Raw genomic sequence first — 18,133 nt, 5'->3', positions numbered from 1 at the left:
CCCCAGGATGCCTCTACTGAGTCCAATTATCCTTTCCTCCTTCCCTGGAGATAACTGCTGTCACCAATTTGCTGGGTATCAGTTCAAATTTTTATACTCTTGTCAGGTGTGCCCGTATGTGTGCATGTGTGTGTCACTGTATACATACACATGCACACACACTAGCATTACTTTGTGTGATGTCTTTAGATAAAACTTCCATACACTGCTTGCACCTTTTCCCCATTTCGCCTTCTTTTTGAGACCTGTCAGCTCTGTGTGGCAGTTGTATTGGATGAGCATGGGGATGACGAATAAACATTGGAATTTTCTTTAGAAATGTGCACACTCAGTTTAAAAAGTGGAAAGTTCACTTCCAAGAATAGAAGGAAATAGTCTGACATTGTTGGAGGAACATAGACATGGTTAAGAAAATGTTAGTCACCTCTGATGGGGTGACATGGGACCCCAGATGGCCAAGAAGCACTCTCAACACTGAGTGGAGAGGGGCCTGATGTGTTGGGAGTGGGTATGCCTCATGGCGTAGCATCCCTTTCCCCAAGTTCTGGTGTGGACAGGAGCCACAGAGAGATGACAAGACGGGAGGATAAAGTCAGTGCATAAATGTTTGAATGTTTGATGGCGCTGCAACTCCTGGCCTGCCTGCCTAGGCCCATTCTAATGTGAGGATTCAGAGAGAGTGGGTTTTTTTTTTTGTTTTGTTTTGTGTTTTTACTTTTTATTATTATTATTTTTAAATTTCTTTATTGATTATGGTATCACATAATTGTCCTCATCCCCCCATTTCCATCCCAAACCCCTCCCCACGTATTGGGCTCATGGTGTTATGGTCCCCCTTTTCTTCATCACTGCTAGCTGGCAGGACATTGAATGCAGACATTCAGCGAGTTATGCAATAGAGCGACTCCTGAAAAAAGTTGGAAACATTTTTTAAAAGGAATAAGAAGAGCTTTGTTGATGAGAAATGTCTCTAGCGACCACTGTCTAAGGCCAAGAATACCTGTGAAACCTACCCCCTTACTTGTCTTCTGAAAAATTGGGTTTCTATCTTCTGATTCGTAAACAGCAAGGCCCTTCCGGACAGGGAAGACCAACTGTTCCCCTGGTGGCGCTCTGGGGAACGCAGTGGAGGGTCAGGGTGAGCTGCACACTCCAAGGAGGGCTGGTTGAGACCCCCAGACCCGGGGCTGGTGCCTGGGCCTGCTTTCAAAACCCTTCTGTGAAGGCAGCTCCATTCCAGAGCCACCTCTCTAAGGGGTGCAGTGTAGCTGTGATCTATCCCTCTCCCAGGGAGGGCGCTGCTGTAAAGGAGAAAAGTCTCTGAAGACCTGCTGACACAGCATCCTGAATCATCCCATAGAGACCCCGCAGCATCTCTAATTTTCATTCTTTAGTTGCACCAGCAAATCATACCATGAAAATAAAGAAATCTTTTCAAAAGACACTCACAGCCCAGCTGCTGTGTCTCGGTGGTTGAGCATCAACCACTGAACCAGGAGGTCATGGTTGGCTTCCCAGTCGGGGCTCATGCAGGGGTTGGGGCTCAGTCCCCCAGTAGGGGGAGTGGATGAGGCAGCCTATGGATGGTTCTCTCTCATCATTGATATTTCTCTCCCCAGCCCTCCCTCTGCCTCTGTGAAATCAATAAAAACATACTTTAAAAAATTCAAAAAGACACTCACACCTGATGCTGCTCTCCTGGCATGTAATGTATCTTATTCTTCCCAAGGTGTCTGCACATATGCAGACATAATGTTTATTTGATTACTAGAAGCCTGGTACACGAAATTCATGTATGGGAAGGGGGTCCCCTCAGCTCGGCCTGCACTCTCTCCAATCTGGGACCCCTCAGGACCTCTGGCTCCTAACCACTCACCTGTCTGCCAGCCTGATACCCTAACTGCTCTCTCCAGATAGCCTGTTTGCCCTAACTGCTCTCCCCTGCTGGCCTGGTCCCTCTAACTGCTCTCCCCTGTTGCCTGATCACCTCTAACCTCCTCTGCCTTGGCCCTGCCAACATGGCTTTGTCGGGAAGGATGTAGGGAATGACATCCGGAAGGTCATCCTGAAGATGTTCAGTCTAATTAGCATATTACCCTTTTATTAGTATAGATGCTACCTTGTCCTAAAAATGCAGGTTGTTCCCAGGTTTTCCTATCTTGGAAGGGGAGCCCACAGTAGCATCCTGGGTTCTGATCAGGGCTTATGTGCTTGTGCTTTATCTTAGCAGATGTGATTCCTAGAAGAAGACTCTTGGATATACCTTGAGCATTTCTACTGAATTTGCCAAATCATCCTCCAAAAAGGTTGAACCACTTTAAACTCCCACCAGCAAACATGCCACTTTGATGCCAATATCATTGATTTCTCCCTAGAAGCTTCCCTCCCATCAGCCAGGATTGCTTGGTACTTGAGCCAACCTCATTGTTCAGCTCCGGACTTGATTTCCTGAGATAGAATTATGGAGGAAGAAAATTAGTTTTCCTCTACCTTTCTGAGTTCTTAGTGGAGGCCCTTGTAGTGAAAGACAGATCACTAAGAGAAAAACTAAAGTTCGTTAACATTGTACCTTGTATATATGTGGGAGATCCCAGGGAAAATGAGTAACTCCCCAAGGTGGCTTAGAATGCAGATTTAAATACCTTCTTCCTAGGAAAGGGGACGGGAGATGTAGGCCTCATAGAGGAGAGCAAGTGATTTTTAGGAAAGGTGAACGGGAGTGAGGGGAAATAGTTTGTAACAAAGTTTGGGTGTTATGTCAACTGCTACTCTCCTGTCCTGTGACAGGAGTCAGTCTTCTCTGCCTGATGACACTTCTCCCGTCAAGGGGACCTATGATATTTAAGCTCCTTTTTCGGGGTCCGATTTTAGGCAGATCAGGAGACTTCAGTGAAATCCTCTGCATGCATTTGCTGTTTTTCAAGCATCTGCAGCTCAAGATCATCAATATAACAACACGGCATATGTTGGGGTGGTATGCTCTCTGACCTTCAGAATAAACCCAACAAAAGCTTGTTTCCTCTCTGAGATGATGTGCCACAGTAGCATTACTCCCTGGAGATGGTATTCTGACCAGACCTTCCTAGAACTGGTCATAACATGCCCTGTGTTTGTAGAAAGGTGTGGGCCACATCACTAAATAATGCAGGGGCAGTTTTCTCATCTTGTGGAAAGGGAGATAAAATTATGATAGTTTATCTCCCTTTCCACAGGTTTCTTGCAGGTTTGTGTCTCCGCTGCCCCCTTCTCCCCCACAGCAGCCCCAACGCCTCCACCTCAGGCCTTGGGGCTGCTAGGTGCCAGGCCTGCGGGTTTGTGTCTCCAATGCACTCCTTCCCCAGCCCAGGTCCAGGATGGCAGGGTTTGGGACTGCTGGGTGTCTGCCCCATGCGGGTTTGTGTCTCCAATCTGGGGGCTGCTGGTTGCCTGCCCCCTGCAGGTTTGTGTCTCCCATCCAACCACTGGCCACTATGGGCCTCGCCATCTTGGTTGGGGTTGATTTGCATATGTGCTCTGATTGGCTGGTGGGTGTGGCTAGTGGAGTGGAGTGATGGTTAATTTGCATATTACTCTTTTATTAGGTAAGATGATGAGGGCAGAAGTACAGGTAGCTCTGGCTTTTCACATTTATTTACATCCTAACTATTCCTTCCTCTTACACAGCATGTTCCCAGTTACTGTGCAGTGGCTGCACTCACCCAGTGACTTGATAAGCTGTCATGTTGTTAGTCATTCTTTATTTCCTTTCCTGTTCTCAGTAGTATCTTTCCTCTTTGTTTCTGTAGGAAGTTCTCAAGCAACTAATTGTAATGACCTTACCAGATGTTTTGATGATTGGCAAAGACCCGCTGTCTGGTGAGTGAAACCCCCCGCCCCCCCAGGGGCTTGGCCAGCGGCTCTAGGCAGCTGCTGGACACAGAGCTCTGGCTGCCAGCTTGGAGCCAGCACTGAAAACTCCTGAACATCCCGGTGAGATATTAAAGATGGGTTTGTTCCTCTGGGCATGAAGCAAGGCCCCAGGTTCAGTGGGCTTAGGGGATGAGTCATATGTGGCCTCTCGGGGGTCTCTCCTCCTCAGTAAATGTGGAGTCAGGGCCACCTTCACAGGGTGGGGGCCTTTTGCTAAGAAAGGAAGAATCTGTGAGGAACTCGCATCTCTCTTCCCCGGGGACCCTGAAATGCCCTTGTCAGTCTGCTGTGAGTCTCACCAGGAAGTCCTGGCATGTCTGCCACTGCTCCCTGAGGCCCGAGAGGGCAAGTCCTAGAATTGGACACTCGCTGTGACCTTGAAAGAACAAATGAAATGTGCTCCTGGGCATCTTCCAGAAAGTCAGAGTGAATTCATGCTTGTCAGGTGGCTCCCTGGGGGGACAAACAGGCTGCGGATCTCCTCCCGCCACATCCTGTGTGTCTGCCTGCACCAGGGCTCTGGGACAAGCACATGTTCTCTCACCTCTGGGCCTTTGCACATGCTGTTCCTGTGCCTGCAGGCTCTCCCTCACTGTGTCCTAACCCCGCCCCTCACCCAGAAGAGGTCAGGTCCTTTAAGAAGCCTTGCCTGACCTCACTGCAGACTAGAGGCCCTTCTTCCAGGTTCCCGGGGCGCTCTCCAGCGTTTGTGCATTGTTGGTGTTCTTGGTCTGAGCCAGAGGGCTGTGTTGATTAAGACAAAGCTCGCAGCAGCCAGAACACATGGGTGCCTGGAAGGGAGCTCTCTGTAGGTTTGTTTCTTCTTTGCCTGCTTAACTGTCACTGAGCCAGTCTCGCTGGTGTGGACCCACTAGAGCACATATGTCAAACACAAGGCCCGCGGGCCAAATCCAGCCCGCCAGGCCTTGCAATGTGGCCCGCACCGCGCTGTCATCACTGCACTCCGCTGTCAGTTTATGACATTGTCAGTTTATGACTGTTCAGTAAACCATTCGGCCCGCGATTTAGGCTGGATTTTAGATTTGACCCCTTCTCAGATTGAGTTCGACACCCCTACACTAGAGAATCTTCTGTGTGTTTGAAACTATTCAAAACCCACAGTCTGGTAGATTTATGAAAATACCAGTTTTTGTTACTTCTGAAATCCTGAGAGAAATTGGGTATCAGCCTCCCCCAAAAATGAGAGAACTGCTGCTTCTCGCTCCCGCTCCCGCTCCCGGTCCCTATAAGTTTCGTTGGAATCTGTGTAGGAAAACAGTCACAGGATGCCTTTGTTTGCAACACATGTGTTTATTCACTCACCCTGGTGAGAACAAACAGCACTGCTCCACCTGAATCTCCTAATGCCCTGTTGATTGCCCCCCAAGCTTATTTTTTATTTATTTATTTTTTAAATATATTTTATTGATTTTGTACAGAGAGGAAGGGAGAGAGATAGAGAGTTAGAAACATCGATGAGAGAGAGTCATCATCAATCAGCTGCCTCTTGCACACCCCCCACTGGGGATATGCCTGCAACCAAGGTACATGCCCTTGACCGGAATCGAACCCGGGACCTTTCAGTCCCCAAGTCGACGCTCTATCCATTGAGCCAAACCGGTTTCGGCCCCAAGCTTATTTTAAATCATTTTTTCCATGAAGATTTTTCTAAAATTTTCTACCTGTACACTTTTCTCACATACCCCCCTCCCCCTCGTTAACAAAACTTAGCTAACAGGAATTCCATACTTTTCTAACAGTGCTCTGGATCAGATTTTGTGTTTGTGGGTTGTTTTGGGGTTTTTTTTTTGTGTGTGTGTGTGTGTGTGTGTGTGTTGTTGTTGTTGTTTGTGTGTGTGTGTGTGTGTGTGTGTGTGTTTTGTTGTGTTTTTTTTTGTTGTTGTTGTTGTTTTATGTCTGATGGGTGGGAATGAATGAATGAATGATGGTTTTCATGTGTGTAATTTCCAGTGCTGATGGAGTGGAGCTCTTCGCTCTTTGATTGAGCCACCTCAGACTGTAGATTGATCTCATGTGTATCTGTGTGTGTGTGTGTGTGTGTGTGTGTGTGTGTGTGTACAGGGTTTCTAGTCTCCTCCTTGCTTATGCTCTTGCTATTAGTAGTGGAGCAGTGGGCCTATCCCACATGTGTCTCCATTTTTAATGCTGTTTTCCTCTGCTGTGGTTGGGAATATGGACCCTCAGAGCTGCTGGAGTTATTTCAAAGTATGGTACACTTAGACAATCTGCCGTGAACATCAAGATTTTATGTATGAAGTCTGCCTTCTGTGTCTGCTGCTCCATGCCCTCCAAACACTTTCTCTCTGGGTGTCAGCTCTCTGCTGGCTACAGCACCATATACAAGCCTGGGGGAGGTGAATCGCTGCAGGAAGAGGAGCTGGCGATGGCTGAGAGGGTCTGTGCCTCTAATACCCACCAAAGGGCCTACAGGAGGCACTTGCCTGTCATCTGGGCACCCATTGGGGGAGGGGACGGTCACATGGGCACATGGGCTGGAGGGCGAGAGCACTGTGGCCATGGAAAGGTTTTGGTGGAGCTGATTGGAGGCTTTTACACTCCCATGCTCATTCCCTTATATTTTTAATCAAAACTGAAATGTTGTTGATCATCAGCTCAGCATGAATAGAGAAGTGAGTCAGGGTGGTGATTATTTTTATGAATGACTATGGATTGGAGCCCTTGGGGCCAAATGAAATGCCTCAAGTGAAATAACAATCATAAGACTTTGAAATTATTCCCTTTTAAACATTGAAGAAGTTCTACACTTATTAGCAAAGGGGCGTCTTTGTCTGTGGTGGATGGCTCTGCAGCACCCGCCCTTACTGAGCATGTTGTTAAGAGTGGGATCTGCATGGTCCATGGGGGCCCTGTGGTCCTGCCCTCACCCCTCCCGCCCTCCTTCAGGCTGGGAGGCGGCAAGGAGAGTGCTGTTTAGGTCAGTGAATGTCCAGCTCCCAGATCTGAGACTCAACCGTAGTGTCTTCATTGCAGGAAAGGTGGTTTTTAGCTATTTCTCATTTGAGAGCTATTAGGACGAGGTCACCTATTACTCCATACACACCTTACAGCCCAGGATCTGAAGTAAAGCCCAGCACTCATTCTTGGGACACGAGTTTGTTTTCTTCATCCCAGGGTCGTTGGTAGCACCTTAGGCCATTTAGCACAGTGCAAGGGGCGTGGGTAAGTCTTTCAAAAACAATGCTTTTTCTGGCATGTTCCTTCTCCCCAAGTAGAACAGGATATGATGAGAAAGCTGTAAAACTATATAACTTTCCCCCCCCCCCCAAAGCCACTCTGCACATAACCAGGCCAGCTGTACCGTTTCAGAGATGGGAACTGAGGCAGGGTACAGCTTGGCGGGTCATACTGTTCCTGGTAACCAGCCAGGTCTACAGCCCAGTATTCTGACGCTGTTGATCTAAGTGGCCGGCACTCATAAGCACATGAAGATGCTTAATCCAGGAGACAGTGTGAAGTGATGAAGTGTGATTTTTTTTTTTTTTTTTTTTTTTTGGTCCTGCCTATTGGCAGAGCTGAGAAGAGCAGTATGATAGTGTTGGTCTGTGTCTGGGGAGTTGGGCTTATCATATGTTGGTTGTGAGACAGTGCAATGGTAAAAACCTTTCTGCCTGGCAATTTGGCAGTACAAAGAGCTTAAAGGATGAGTTTTCCCTAAAGAGGTAAATAAGAATCTGCTTTACAAACCAGCAGCCAGGGGTGGGGAACCTTTTCTCTGCCTAGGGCCATTTGGGTATGTATGATATCATTCCTGGGCCATACAAAATTACCAACTTAAAAATTTGCTGCTCTATTTGGTCAGACATTTGATTAACTCACTCCTAATGCTTTGGGAGGGCCAGGCCAAATGATTTGGGGCCTTATATGGCCCTTGGGCCGGACATTCCCCACCCCTGCTCTAAGCCCTGGCCTGTATGGTTCAGTTGGTTGGACATCATCCAAAAAGGTTGCTGGTTTTATTCCTGGTTAGGGCATGCCTGGGTTTCAGACTCTCTCTCAAGTTGGGGAAGGAGGGTGTGAGCAGGAGGAGGCATGCAAGAGGCAGCCAGTCTCTCTCTCTCTCTCAGATCTAATTTGTCTTTCTCTCCCTTCCCTCTAAAAATATTTTTTAAAAATCAATTGCTCTTTTTTCTTCTAAAAACAAAAGAACCTAACCACTAAGATGTTGTTTAGCATCATTTAGATTAAAACGTTGAAAACTTGAGCCTCTGGAAGGAAGTTGGTTGAGTAAATTTGGGCAAAGTAAGTATGAGACCATCAGAAGTGCCGTCTGTATGTTGTCTGGGGTTTTCTTCGGAAGCCTCCAGCCAAACACTGACACTGAGGGACAGGAGGAGGAGGGGCGTGCCGGGGCTGCAGGCAGACCCTGAGCGGAGGAATGATGACTCTAACACGAGCTTCTGTGAAAGAGAGGCTAAGGCACTACTTGGCTATCGCCACCAATACCCTGTTCGCCTGCCTCCTCTGGCTTTTATTGTCATAACAGCTGGAACTAAAATGAACCTCTAGATACAATCAGCAAGGTAAGCATCCTTGAGAAAGCATGTGCTTCTACAAGGTCGGGCCTTTAAAGACTAAACAGAGAGATTCTAGCAAAACACCCGGGATCAGACTTGTTACGAAAAGTCAAGGCAGGGCTGCTGCCTTAGGCAAGGTCCCCCCAGAGGCTCCAGACCTTTGGGAGAATCCTCCTTACAGACTTTCCCCCCAAGTCCCGTGCGTCCCCACAGCGGCGGGCCGGACGTGCAGGATGTGGGCTGCATGTCTGGGGCTTGGCTATTTGCAATGCTGCACGATGAACAGGTGAAGGTGTGTGCGCCTCATCCCAGCGCCACTCCGCACTTCCTGCGGAGCCGCCTCTCTGCCCTTGGGCTTGCTTCCCGCTCACACTAACAAGAGGTGTTATCGTGGTCATGGGTTATCGTGGGAAGATGTTGATGACATATTTGAGTGGGAAAGGATCACAAACACTATGTACAGAATTCTCATCTGGCTTAAATAATACATAAGCCCATACGTAGAAAACAGATGGCGGCGGAGTACACCGAAGTTGAAATCTCTCGGTAGAGAAATGATTTTTTTAGCTTATCTGATTCCCCCCCCAACAGCAGAGTGGTGTGTCACTGGTGAGATTTTATGAGGAGATGAGTCTACTAAAATACGTTGCTCTTTTGATTTAGCAAAGAGTATGAAGCAGATGAAGAAAATGCTGGTGCTGGTGCTGGGCTGTGCTTTCCAGGTAGGGATTGGGCAAGGGTGGAGGGGGCCTGCCTTTGCCATCTTGTGTGGGTTTGTGGGGATAAACTCCCCCGTAGTGAGTGACGTAGGAGGGAAGCTGCCCTCAGTCCCACATGACACATCCCGGCTTCCTGAGCGAAGGGACCACTCATTGGTGGGATTCCTCAGCCCAGGGTGCCCGTAGCACATTGTCCCCAGCATAGGGATGTGTAGACCAAAGATCAGAAACTCCATGCAGCCTGGGGCCCCATCTGACCCTCCCTGATTTTGGAAAAAACTTTCATGGGCACAGGGCCCCTCTGGATTCTTCATGTATTATCTCTGGCTGCTGGCTCAGCACAAGGGCAGAGCTGAGACTAAATGGCCCGCAGACTCTGAGGTGTTCCTACCATCCGGCCCTTTGAAGAGGAAGGCTGTCCCCCTGGAGCTCCTGCCCTTATCTGGTTTAAGTCACTGGAGCTTGTTTAACGTGCAGATTTCTGTGCTTCACCCCAGGTTTTCAACCTGATGGGCTTTTTGAAAACAAGTACCCCTGGTGATTCCTCTGTGGTGCTCAGAGCAACTTCTAGAGAAACCTCAGTCTAAGGGACGGGAGGGAGAACAGATGCTTGGTTATAAAGGAGGAAGCCAGGGGCCGGTGGGCAGTTCATTTGGAAACGTTCGTGGCTGCGGTGGGCCCAGGTTGCCTCACTTGCAGAATGCTTCCATTAACACGCGTTACCTCCGCAGTGCGACAGGAAAGGGGAGTTTATTGACAAAATTCAACAGCTGGACATGGAGACCCGGAAGAAGATTCTGGCCCATATTCCCGAGGTAGGTTGTGGCTGGCTTTGTGGGGCTTAGCCGTGGACCCCCACTCCCCATGGCAACCAGGAGGCAGACTCTCACCACCAAGGGAAAGTTCAAAGACTACATCACCCATTAGTGAGTGTCCTGATTTTAGGTTTCATACACCAGATGTATTGAACCTGTTTGGAAAGGTAGTCCTCAGCAAGCTAAAACAAAATGGGGGTAAAAATGTAAAAAAAATCTTAAAACACCTCAATCAGGTGTCCATTTGCCTCCTGTTCTTGCCTAATACGGAGCCAGGCTGGTTTTAAGTACTGTCAAGGGGTTTGGACTCAGAATTTGATTTGCCCTGAAAATGTGCTCTGGCCCATGTGGCTCTGCTTCCCATGGCTGATCTTCCCAGGGGAAGGGTCTCTGTGTCTGTCAGTGAGGTGGCAGACACAGGCTGCCAAGTCCCAGAAGGGCAGTCGCTGTAGACTGGGCCCTGGGGTGGGTCAGGAGGGCTCTGCACTGAGGGCAGCCCCTCTGCCATGGACCTTGGCAGAGGTGGTCACATCAGAGAAGTGGTTTCCCTGGAAACCAGGCCTGTGGGGCAGCCACCGAACTGAAAGTGTATTTCCCTGACATGCCCCTCCCTCCAGAAGAAGCCTTGTGTGATTTAGTTACCTTAGGAGATGTGGTTCAGCCTTCAGTCCGATTGGACAGATGAGATAAAGGCATGAGCAAGCCATGAGCAGGAGCACGTAGGAGCAGGTGTGGGCTGGCAGGGGCCAATGAACACAGCACCCCAAGCCGGTGCCAGGGCAGGCTGGGCTGAAGGGCACCCCGCCTCCGGCACCAAGGGTGGTGAGTGCTGAGTCCGCACTGGATCCTGAGAGGGAAGGGACTGGTGGAAGTGGAGGGGATGTCAGCATTATCCTAAATAGCTCAGCCATTGTGATGGTGAGCTGCCACCTGTTAGCCTGAGGACCATTCTGCTTTTGTTAAATCCTCACCCGGGGGTATTTCTCCATTGATATTTAGAGAGAGAGAAAGAGAGGAAAGACTAAGAAATATCAAATGGAAAGAAACAAATCGATTGGTTGTCTCCTGTGTGCTTTCTGACCAGAGCCTGGCCAGGGAGGAGCCAGCAACCTAGGTACATGCCCTTAACCGGAATGGAGCCTGGGACCCTTCATTCCCAGGCTGGTGTTCTATCCACTGAGCCAAACTGGCTATGTCGGTTCTGCCTTTCAATTTTCCTGGTGTGTCCCTGTGTTGTGAACATGTATGTATCCGGGGATTAGGTCTTTGCTACTCACTGTCTTCCCTGCTCAGACAGCACAATATTTAAAATAGCAAAGGGGAGGATCAAGGCAGCCTGAGTGGTTATCACTCAGGGCTGCCCTGGGGATGGGGCTTCAGAATTATTGGGTGCTTCTCATACAGTCAGGTGCCGGGCCCCACCAAAGACTCACCGAGTCAGAGGGGCAACACAAGCCTTTAAAGCTGCTCTTGTGCCGAAATCGGTTTGGCTCAATGGATAGAGCGTCAGCTTGCGGACTGAAGGGTCCCGGGTTCGATTCCGGTCAAGGGCATGTACCTTGGTTGCGGGCATATCCCCAGTGGGGGTGTGCAAGAGGCAGCTGATTGATGACTCTCTCTCATCGATGTTTCTAACTCTATCTCTCTCTCTTCCTCTCTGTACAAAATCAATAAAATATATATTTAAAAAAAAATAAAGCTGCTCTTGTGCCCCAGCCAGTGTGGCTCAATGGTTGAGGGTCCACCCATAAATCAAGAGGTCATGGTTCAATTCCTGATTAGGGAACACGCTGGGTTGTTGGCTTGATCCCCAGTAGGGAGTGTAGGAGGCAGCCAATCAGTGTTTCTCATCAAGGTTTCCATTTTTCACCTTCTCCCTTCCTCTCTGGAATCAACAAAAACGTATTTTAAAGAAATAAAATATAACATTTTTAAAAAGCTGCTCATGGACTGCTGAGCGGCTGGGTTGTGTCCCAGGGTCCCCTCCGGACATCAGAGGCTTCCCCAAGCACTGAGGGGGAGCAGGCCTGGAGCCCAGCCTGGGCCCATGTCCCTGCCTTTCTGGTGCCGCGTACCACGGGCTGAGATTTCTCCGAATTCTCTGCGACCCGCTCAGTCCCAAGGTCTCCTTAGTGAGGAGGGAAAGGTGAGGAAGTGGATGGCATTGAGGGACTGGAAGGCCCCGTTTTTTTGTTGTGGGTTTTGTGTTCTGGGGTTCTTTAATCCTCAACAAGGATATATTTTTTAAAAAATATATTTTATTGATTTTACTCAGAGAGGAATTAAGAGGCTTAAAGAGTTAGAAATGTCTGTGAGAGAGAAACATCGACCAGTTGCCTCTTGCACACCCCCTACCGGGGATGTGCCCGCAACCAAGGTATGTGCCCTTGACCGGAATCGAACCCGGGACCTTTCAGTCCGCAGTCCGACGCTCTATCCAGTGAGCTAAACCGGTTTTGGCAACAAGGATATTTTTTCATTGCTTTTTAGAAAGAGTGAACAGCGGGGAAAGGGAGAGGGAGAGACAGACAGACATTGAGGTCAGGGAGTGACATTGACTCGTTGCCTCCCACATGGGGCCGGGATCAAACCACCAGCTGAGGCCTGTGCCCTTGGCCGGGAATGTAGCACGAGACCCTTCGTTCCCCAGGCTGACACTCCCACCGCTGAGTGAGCCGGCCGAGCAGGGGAGCGGGTGGGGAGGTGCTCCCCCTGCAGGTGCCCCTCTGGGAAAGGGAAGAGCTCCGCTGGTCCCCTCACTCAGGGGGCTGCCATTGGTTTCCCCTCTTGAGGCCTGCGTGCTCTGACACTCACCTTCCCACCCCGAGAAGACGCGGACTGGAAACGGGCCTTCTACCTCCTCGGGCTGGGCTGGGGCTCCGGTTGAGAAGGTGAGGTCCGGCTCTAGCTGGTTTGGCTCAGTGGTTAGTGTTGGACAGCCGACCAAAGGTCACAGGTTTGATTGCCCGTCAAGGCCTGTCCCTGGGCTGGAGAAGGTGATGCCGGCAGTTGGAGGAGAGGCTGCCCAGTGAGGGTGAGGCTGGGCCTGTGCTCACACCTGGCGGACAGGGAAACCAGGTGGGCCTGTGAGGCCTGTGGGGAGGGGATGCAGGCTCACCTGGAAAGTGTTTCAGGTTATGAAATGTTTCCCCAAGATGTAAACATACGATTGCCATGGGCCCACCATTCTGACGGAAGCGTTCTAATATTTTGCCACCTTCGCATTAGATTTTATTTTGAGAAATAAGATGCTATCCCCCCTCACCCTCCACTCCCAGGGCCCACCTTCTGTGTGTGACACATGGAAGGTGCGGGACTGAACCCCTGGGGGCAGTTAGGGAGCTCCACTCCGTGAGGAGCGCTGTCCGGCGGGAAGTCAGGGGCCTCCTGGAACAGAGTGCCAGCAGCAGTGCTGAGTGAGTAAAGAGCTCGCTGCCGAGTGCGGCTGGGCTGGCTGAGCGGCCTGCCCGCCCCACAGACACCTGTGGCTGCGGGTTACTGATGTCAGTGAGGCGGGTCAGCGGTGGGAGAGGCGGCCTAGGTCCCAGGGGTCCTGTCCTTGGGAAGTGTGTGCTCTCAGGGACCCCACAGCTCCTGCCTGCCCGGCCTCCGCAGCACCGGCCTCGTGTCCCCCCAGGTGACCTGCCACCAGGAGAGCCTGTTTGACCTGCAGAGGCTGGAGGTCCCAGGCCTGACCCTGGAGGAGCTGCGGTCCCTCTCCAGGAACATGGCGTCTCAGCTCAGGAGGCTCGTGGATGCGCGGGACAGCTGCAGGGAGGTGTGTTTGCGGGCGGCCCTGCAGCTGGGGGACAGGTGGGGAGGGGTTTGGGCCCTGGCTCCTCATCCTGACTCCCTCTCAAGCAGCACACTCTGTCCTCCTGGTCCATTTTCCTTGGGGGCAGGGCAAGGGCCCTTTCCCTGCAGAGCCCAGTCCCCTCCCAGACCCCTGGGTGAGGACAGAAGTTGAGCTTGGGGGCCCCCGCTCCATTCACTCGGCCCTGCTGTCTCAGTAAATGTATGCTCGCGTTTTAAAAACGCCCCCAGCTTTCTCCTGCGCCACTCCTGGCACTGCAGTCTCGGCTGCCACCTCCTCTTTTAGTTCTTCCGTCTTTTGCTCATTCTTCAGCAAGTTGTAGTGCAGGCACTGTGCCAGGCACAGGAGCACGCAGGTGAGACCCCTCTGTGTGCCCTCTGCAGCTCATTGTGACCCTGACCCTGGAGCGGGACACCGGCAGCCGCCCCGGCGAGGACACACAGCACCTGGCCAAGGAGCTGGCGGACACCAAGGCCAGGCTGCGCGGCGTCAGGCAGGAGCTGTGAGTCCCCAGTGACCCCGTTCTTTCCGCCCCTGTGCCCCGTGTCCCACACCTGCTAGCACCTGAGCTTCCCTGCCATGCGGGGCAGCAAACTGGGGCGCTCTCACACTTGCCCGGGAGTGACGGGGCTCTGCTTGGAGCTGGGTCCCTGTTGGGCCCCGGGGAGCCCGCTCCCACCCTGCCCTCCCTCAGCTCCCTGGGCCTGCACAGCAGGGTTCTGCTGGGCCTGCAGGGCTCCTGCCAGTCCAGACATGGCAGGCTCAGAGCAGCAGCCTGCTGCCCACCCTCAGGCCCAGTGGCTGCTCTTGGCTGGAGGGAGGATGTGTCTCTCCTGTCCTGTCCGGTGGGCCTGCTCCCCCTTTCCTGCAGCTGGTGATGGCACCGTGCCCAGTGTCTCGGGAGCTGCCCACCTTCACCCCCCGCCAGTGGGCCTCGCTGCCGCCTGGCTGTGGGCTCCTCCCTGTGCCGCACGCTCACAGGAAAGCTCAGGGCCGTGGTGTGTCTGAGAGCAGGCATTGAAAACTTAAAGCTCACCTTGGAGCGGGGAGCGTTTTTGCAGCCCGGCGTGCAGACGCCCTCCTCAGGCCCAGAAGCCAGGTCCCCTCTCCTTCCCCGCTGGAGATCCCAGGAGGTGGGCTTTCGGGGCGCTTCTGAGGAAGCCCTCACCACGTCGTCCCATCGCCCCCAGGGAGGAGAAGACGGAGAAGCTGGCAGACGCTCGGCATACGGTGTACCAGCTGCAGCTGGAGCTGCGGGAGGCCCAGTGCCATGTGAGTGGGAAGCTGTCCTGTGGGGTAGCCCCCCAGTCCCCATGGCCCCAGGTCCAGGAATGTGACCTGGGACCTCTCCTCCCCACTCAAAGCAGCGCTGCCTGAGAGCCAGTTGTCCTGGGGCTGCTGTGGGGGACATGCTTCAGTGTCAGCATGGGGGCCCCCCTCGGGGGTCTGCACATGGACCAGCGTGGCCGCCCCTGGGTTCTCCTGGGGCTGCAGGGACTTGGGCCGGGTCCCCTGCCTCTGCCCACCTCCCAGAACATGGAGCTGGCGGCCAGCGCCCTCTGAGCTGGACTCCCTGAGGGAGAAGGCGAGCGGTGTGGAGAGGTTGGAGACGGAGATGGAGGCTCCGGTTCCAGGGGGAACAGAAGCAGCTGAGAAAGATGGGGGTGTCCGGCAGGGGAGGGTGGGCCATGGGGCTGTCACATCTTCAGAGCAGAAGCAGCCACGCCAGATACGCAAAGGTTGGACGTAACTTTCCTTTCCCTGGGAGAGAAGGGGCCGCAGGGGAGAAGGATTAACAGCAAGACAGGGAGGGGTGAGCAGGCAGGAGTTTGGGCCACACCCAGGCCTGGCTGAGAGAGCAGACCGGGGCCGGCCCTGCCGTGCTGGGCTCTGTGGCGTCCTCGCGGTGGGCTCTGGGCAGTCACGGGCCCCCTGGGCCGGGCCCTTCTCTGAGTGAGGGCGGTGACCGCCGTGCAGGGCCTCCTCCTCAGGGCCGGCTCCGGGCCGGGGCTGCCAGCAGGACAGATGCCTGCCTCCCTGCCGAGCCCGGACCTGGTGCTGGGAAGTGGGGCAGCGATCAGGAAGGAGAAGAAGGCTGCTCTCACTTGTGAGAAAGACTCAGACACGTGCTGAGCGGCTGGTGGCCCCGGCTGGGCGGGGCTGCCCCGTCCTCGGGCCCCATGTTGGGGCAGGGGCGCCATGTGCCCACAGGGTGATGTGAGGACAAGGATGGGAGCCCCACTGTGCCTGACCCTCCCTCCTGGGGAAGAGGCCGGCTGCCTGCTGCTTCCGGAGGAGCCTGGAGACTGCCCAGACCTATGGGAAAAGGCAGGGCGGCCCTCGGCCCGGGAGAAGGGGGCAGAGCTGGCATTAGGGCAGCGGTCCTTCCGGGAGCGTGTGACCCTGCCGGTGCCGGGCCGGCCCCGCGGGTGAAGGAGCAGCTCTGGGTCCTGCTGCGCACTGGGCCGCTGGGCGTCTGGAGGTCCTGCCCCCAGAGGTTCTAGTCGGTGGCCTGAGGTCTGCGGTGTTTAAAAACTCTGAGAACCGACTGATCTTTGATCGTGGGGATCCTCTGTTTTAGTTTTAGAGCCGTCATCGCAAACCAGCAGCGTCAGGGTCACAAGTCCAAATGCAGGTTCTTGGGCCCCAGCCCAGACAGACCCTGTCAGGAGCTCTGAGGCGGGAGGGGCCGGCGCTCCCAGGAGGGGTCAGCTCTGCTTGGACCTGCCACCTGCCAGGCGTGTGCTGAGCACTTGGCCCGGCAGAAGCGGGTGCCCGCCTGCTGCTTGCTGGCCCTGTCAGTCACGGAAACCGCGTGGTCACATTGTTAGCAGAGAGCAACCCTTTCCCGTCCCGGGTGATCATGAGTTTGGTGTCAGTGGGAAGGGACAGCTCACAGGCCTCGCCTGGGAGTCACACCTCAGGTCCCAGCCTGAGTCCGAAGCTGCGTCCGTCACGGTGGCCAGTGTCAGGCACAGAGTGGGAGCGTGCGGGCCCAGGCGGGTGATGGGCAGGGACTGGCGCTGGTGGGTCCCGCAGAAGAGCTGTGTCTGGCCGCCGAGTGGGCAGTCGTGCAGGCAGGACGGAGGAGGTCCGGCCGGGCGGCAGCGGGTGTGGAGGAGGAGCTGCGTGGGAAACAGGCCTTGGTGGCCCCTTTACGTGGAGGGGGGAGGAGGGAGAGAGATGGCAGAAGACGCCTCTGAGCCGCTGGGTGAGAGGAATGTCCCCAACTGGGTGAGGTCCCTGTAGGACATCCAGTGGCGGCTGCTGGGCCAGAAATGTGGCCTGACCCTCAGGACAGGAGTGGGCAGGCCGAAGATGGAAGCAGTGACAGTAAGCAGTGGGAAGCTGGGAGGGAAGCTGACCGATTGTGTCCATGGCTTTTCCCTACCATGAGCTGGAAGTGCACGCCGTGGGCTGAGGGGATGGTCAGGGTGTGGGGAGCTCACTGCACAAACAGGCCTGACGTGGGCAGCGGCTCAGGGATGCCCCCCGGAGCCAGCCTTCTCCCTTCCTGCTCTGCAGTCATGGCAGTGGCTGATGTACCTTCCCAAGAAGTGGGCAGAAAGGGTTTCCCCTTCAGAAAAGACAGGATAAAGTGTTCTGTGGGGCTGACAGGTTGTGGGTTTGCTTTAAATCATAGTTCACTTCCTGAAACTGACTTTTGCACGGGCTGGGTCTTTGGCTGCAGATTGAAGACTTGCAAGTCCAGATGGAAAGAGGAAAGCAGACCAGACAGGATCTGGAGACCCCCAGAGAGGAGCTGGTGAAGGAGAGAGAACAGCTGCTCCGTGACATAGAGACCCTGAAGGCTGAGGAAGCCCAGGAGGTAGGCCCTCCAGCGCCATGCCTCCCCTGGCGCCCCTGCCTGCAAGAGGCCGAGTCCAGGGTCACAGCCATGTCCTGGGAACCCGGCAGTCCTTACATTTCCTCCCTCAGCTGCAGTTCGGACAGCAGTTCCAGCCACAGCAGGCGGTGGGGACAGTAATTGCCTTCCAGGGACACTGGCAATTTTTTGTTTGTTCAATCTATTTTTTATTTGTTTCAGAGAGGAATGGAGGGAGGGAGAAAGGGAGGGAGGGAGGGAGGGGAGAGAGAGAGAGAGAGAAAGAGAGAGAGAGAGAGAGAAAGAGAGAGAGAGAGAGAGAGAGAGAGAGAGAGAAACGGCAATGATTAATCGGCTGCCTCCTGCACACCGCCTACTGAGACTGATAGGCGGTGCATGTGCCCTGACCGGTAATCGAACTATTACCTTCTGGTTCATAGGCTGATGCTCCAGCATTGACCCACACCTGCTGGGCAGCACTGTCCACCTTGTTT

At 53.3% G+C, this 18,133-nt stretch overlaps 1 protein-coding gene across 1 annotated transcript; it reads left to right on the top strand.

The window, feature by feature from the left end:
- Positions 1-11,165: 11,165 nt before the first annotated feature.
- Positions 11,166-17,583, top strand: LOC311630764 (protein Daple-like; the record flags this gene model as incomplete). Its single annotated transcript, XM_084900153.1, has 4 exons — positions 11,166-11,242; positions 13,637-13,777; positions 14,197-14,315; positions 17,505-17,583. Exons 1-4 carry the CDS (start codon positions 11,192-11,194, stop codon positions 17,581-17,583), a joined length of 390 nt encoding a protein of 129 aa, XP_084756279.1. The 5' UTR covers positions 11,166-11,191.
- Positions 17,584-18,133: the final 550 nt, after the last annotated feature.

This window comes from Pipistrellus hanaki (assembly GCF_964339955.1).
Source record: "Pipistrellus hanaki genome assembly, chromosome: 12".
Taxonomy (NCBI): Eukaryota; Metazoa; Chordata; class Mammalia; order Chiroptera; family Vespertilionidae; genus Pipistrellus; species Pipistrellus hanaki.
Note: the sequence above shows the minus strand (reverse complement) of the source record. Positions and strands in the feature narration are given on the sequence as shown.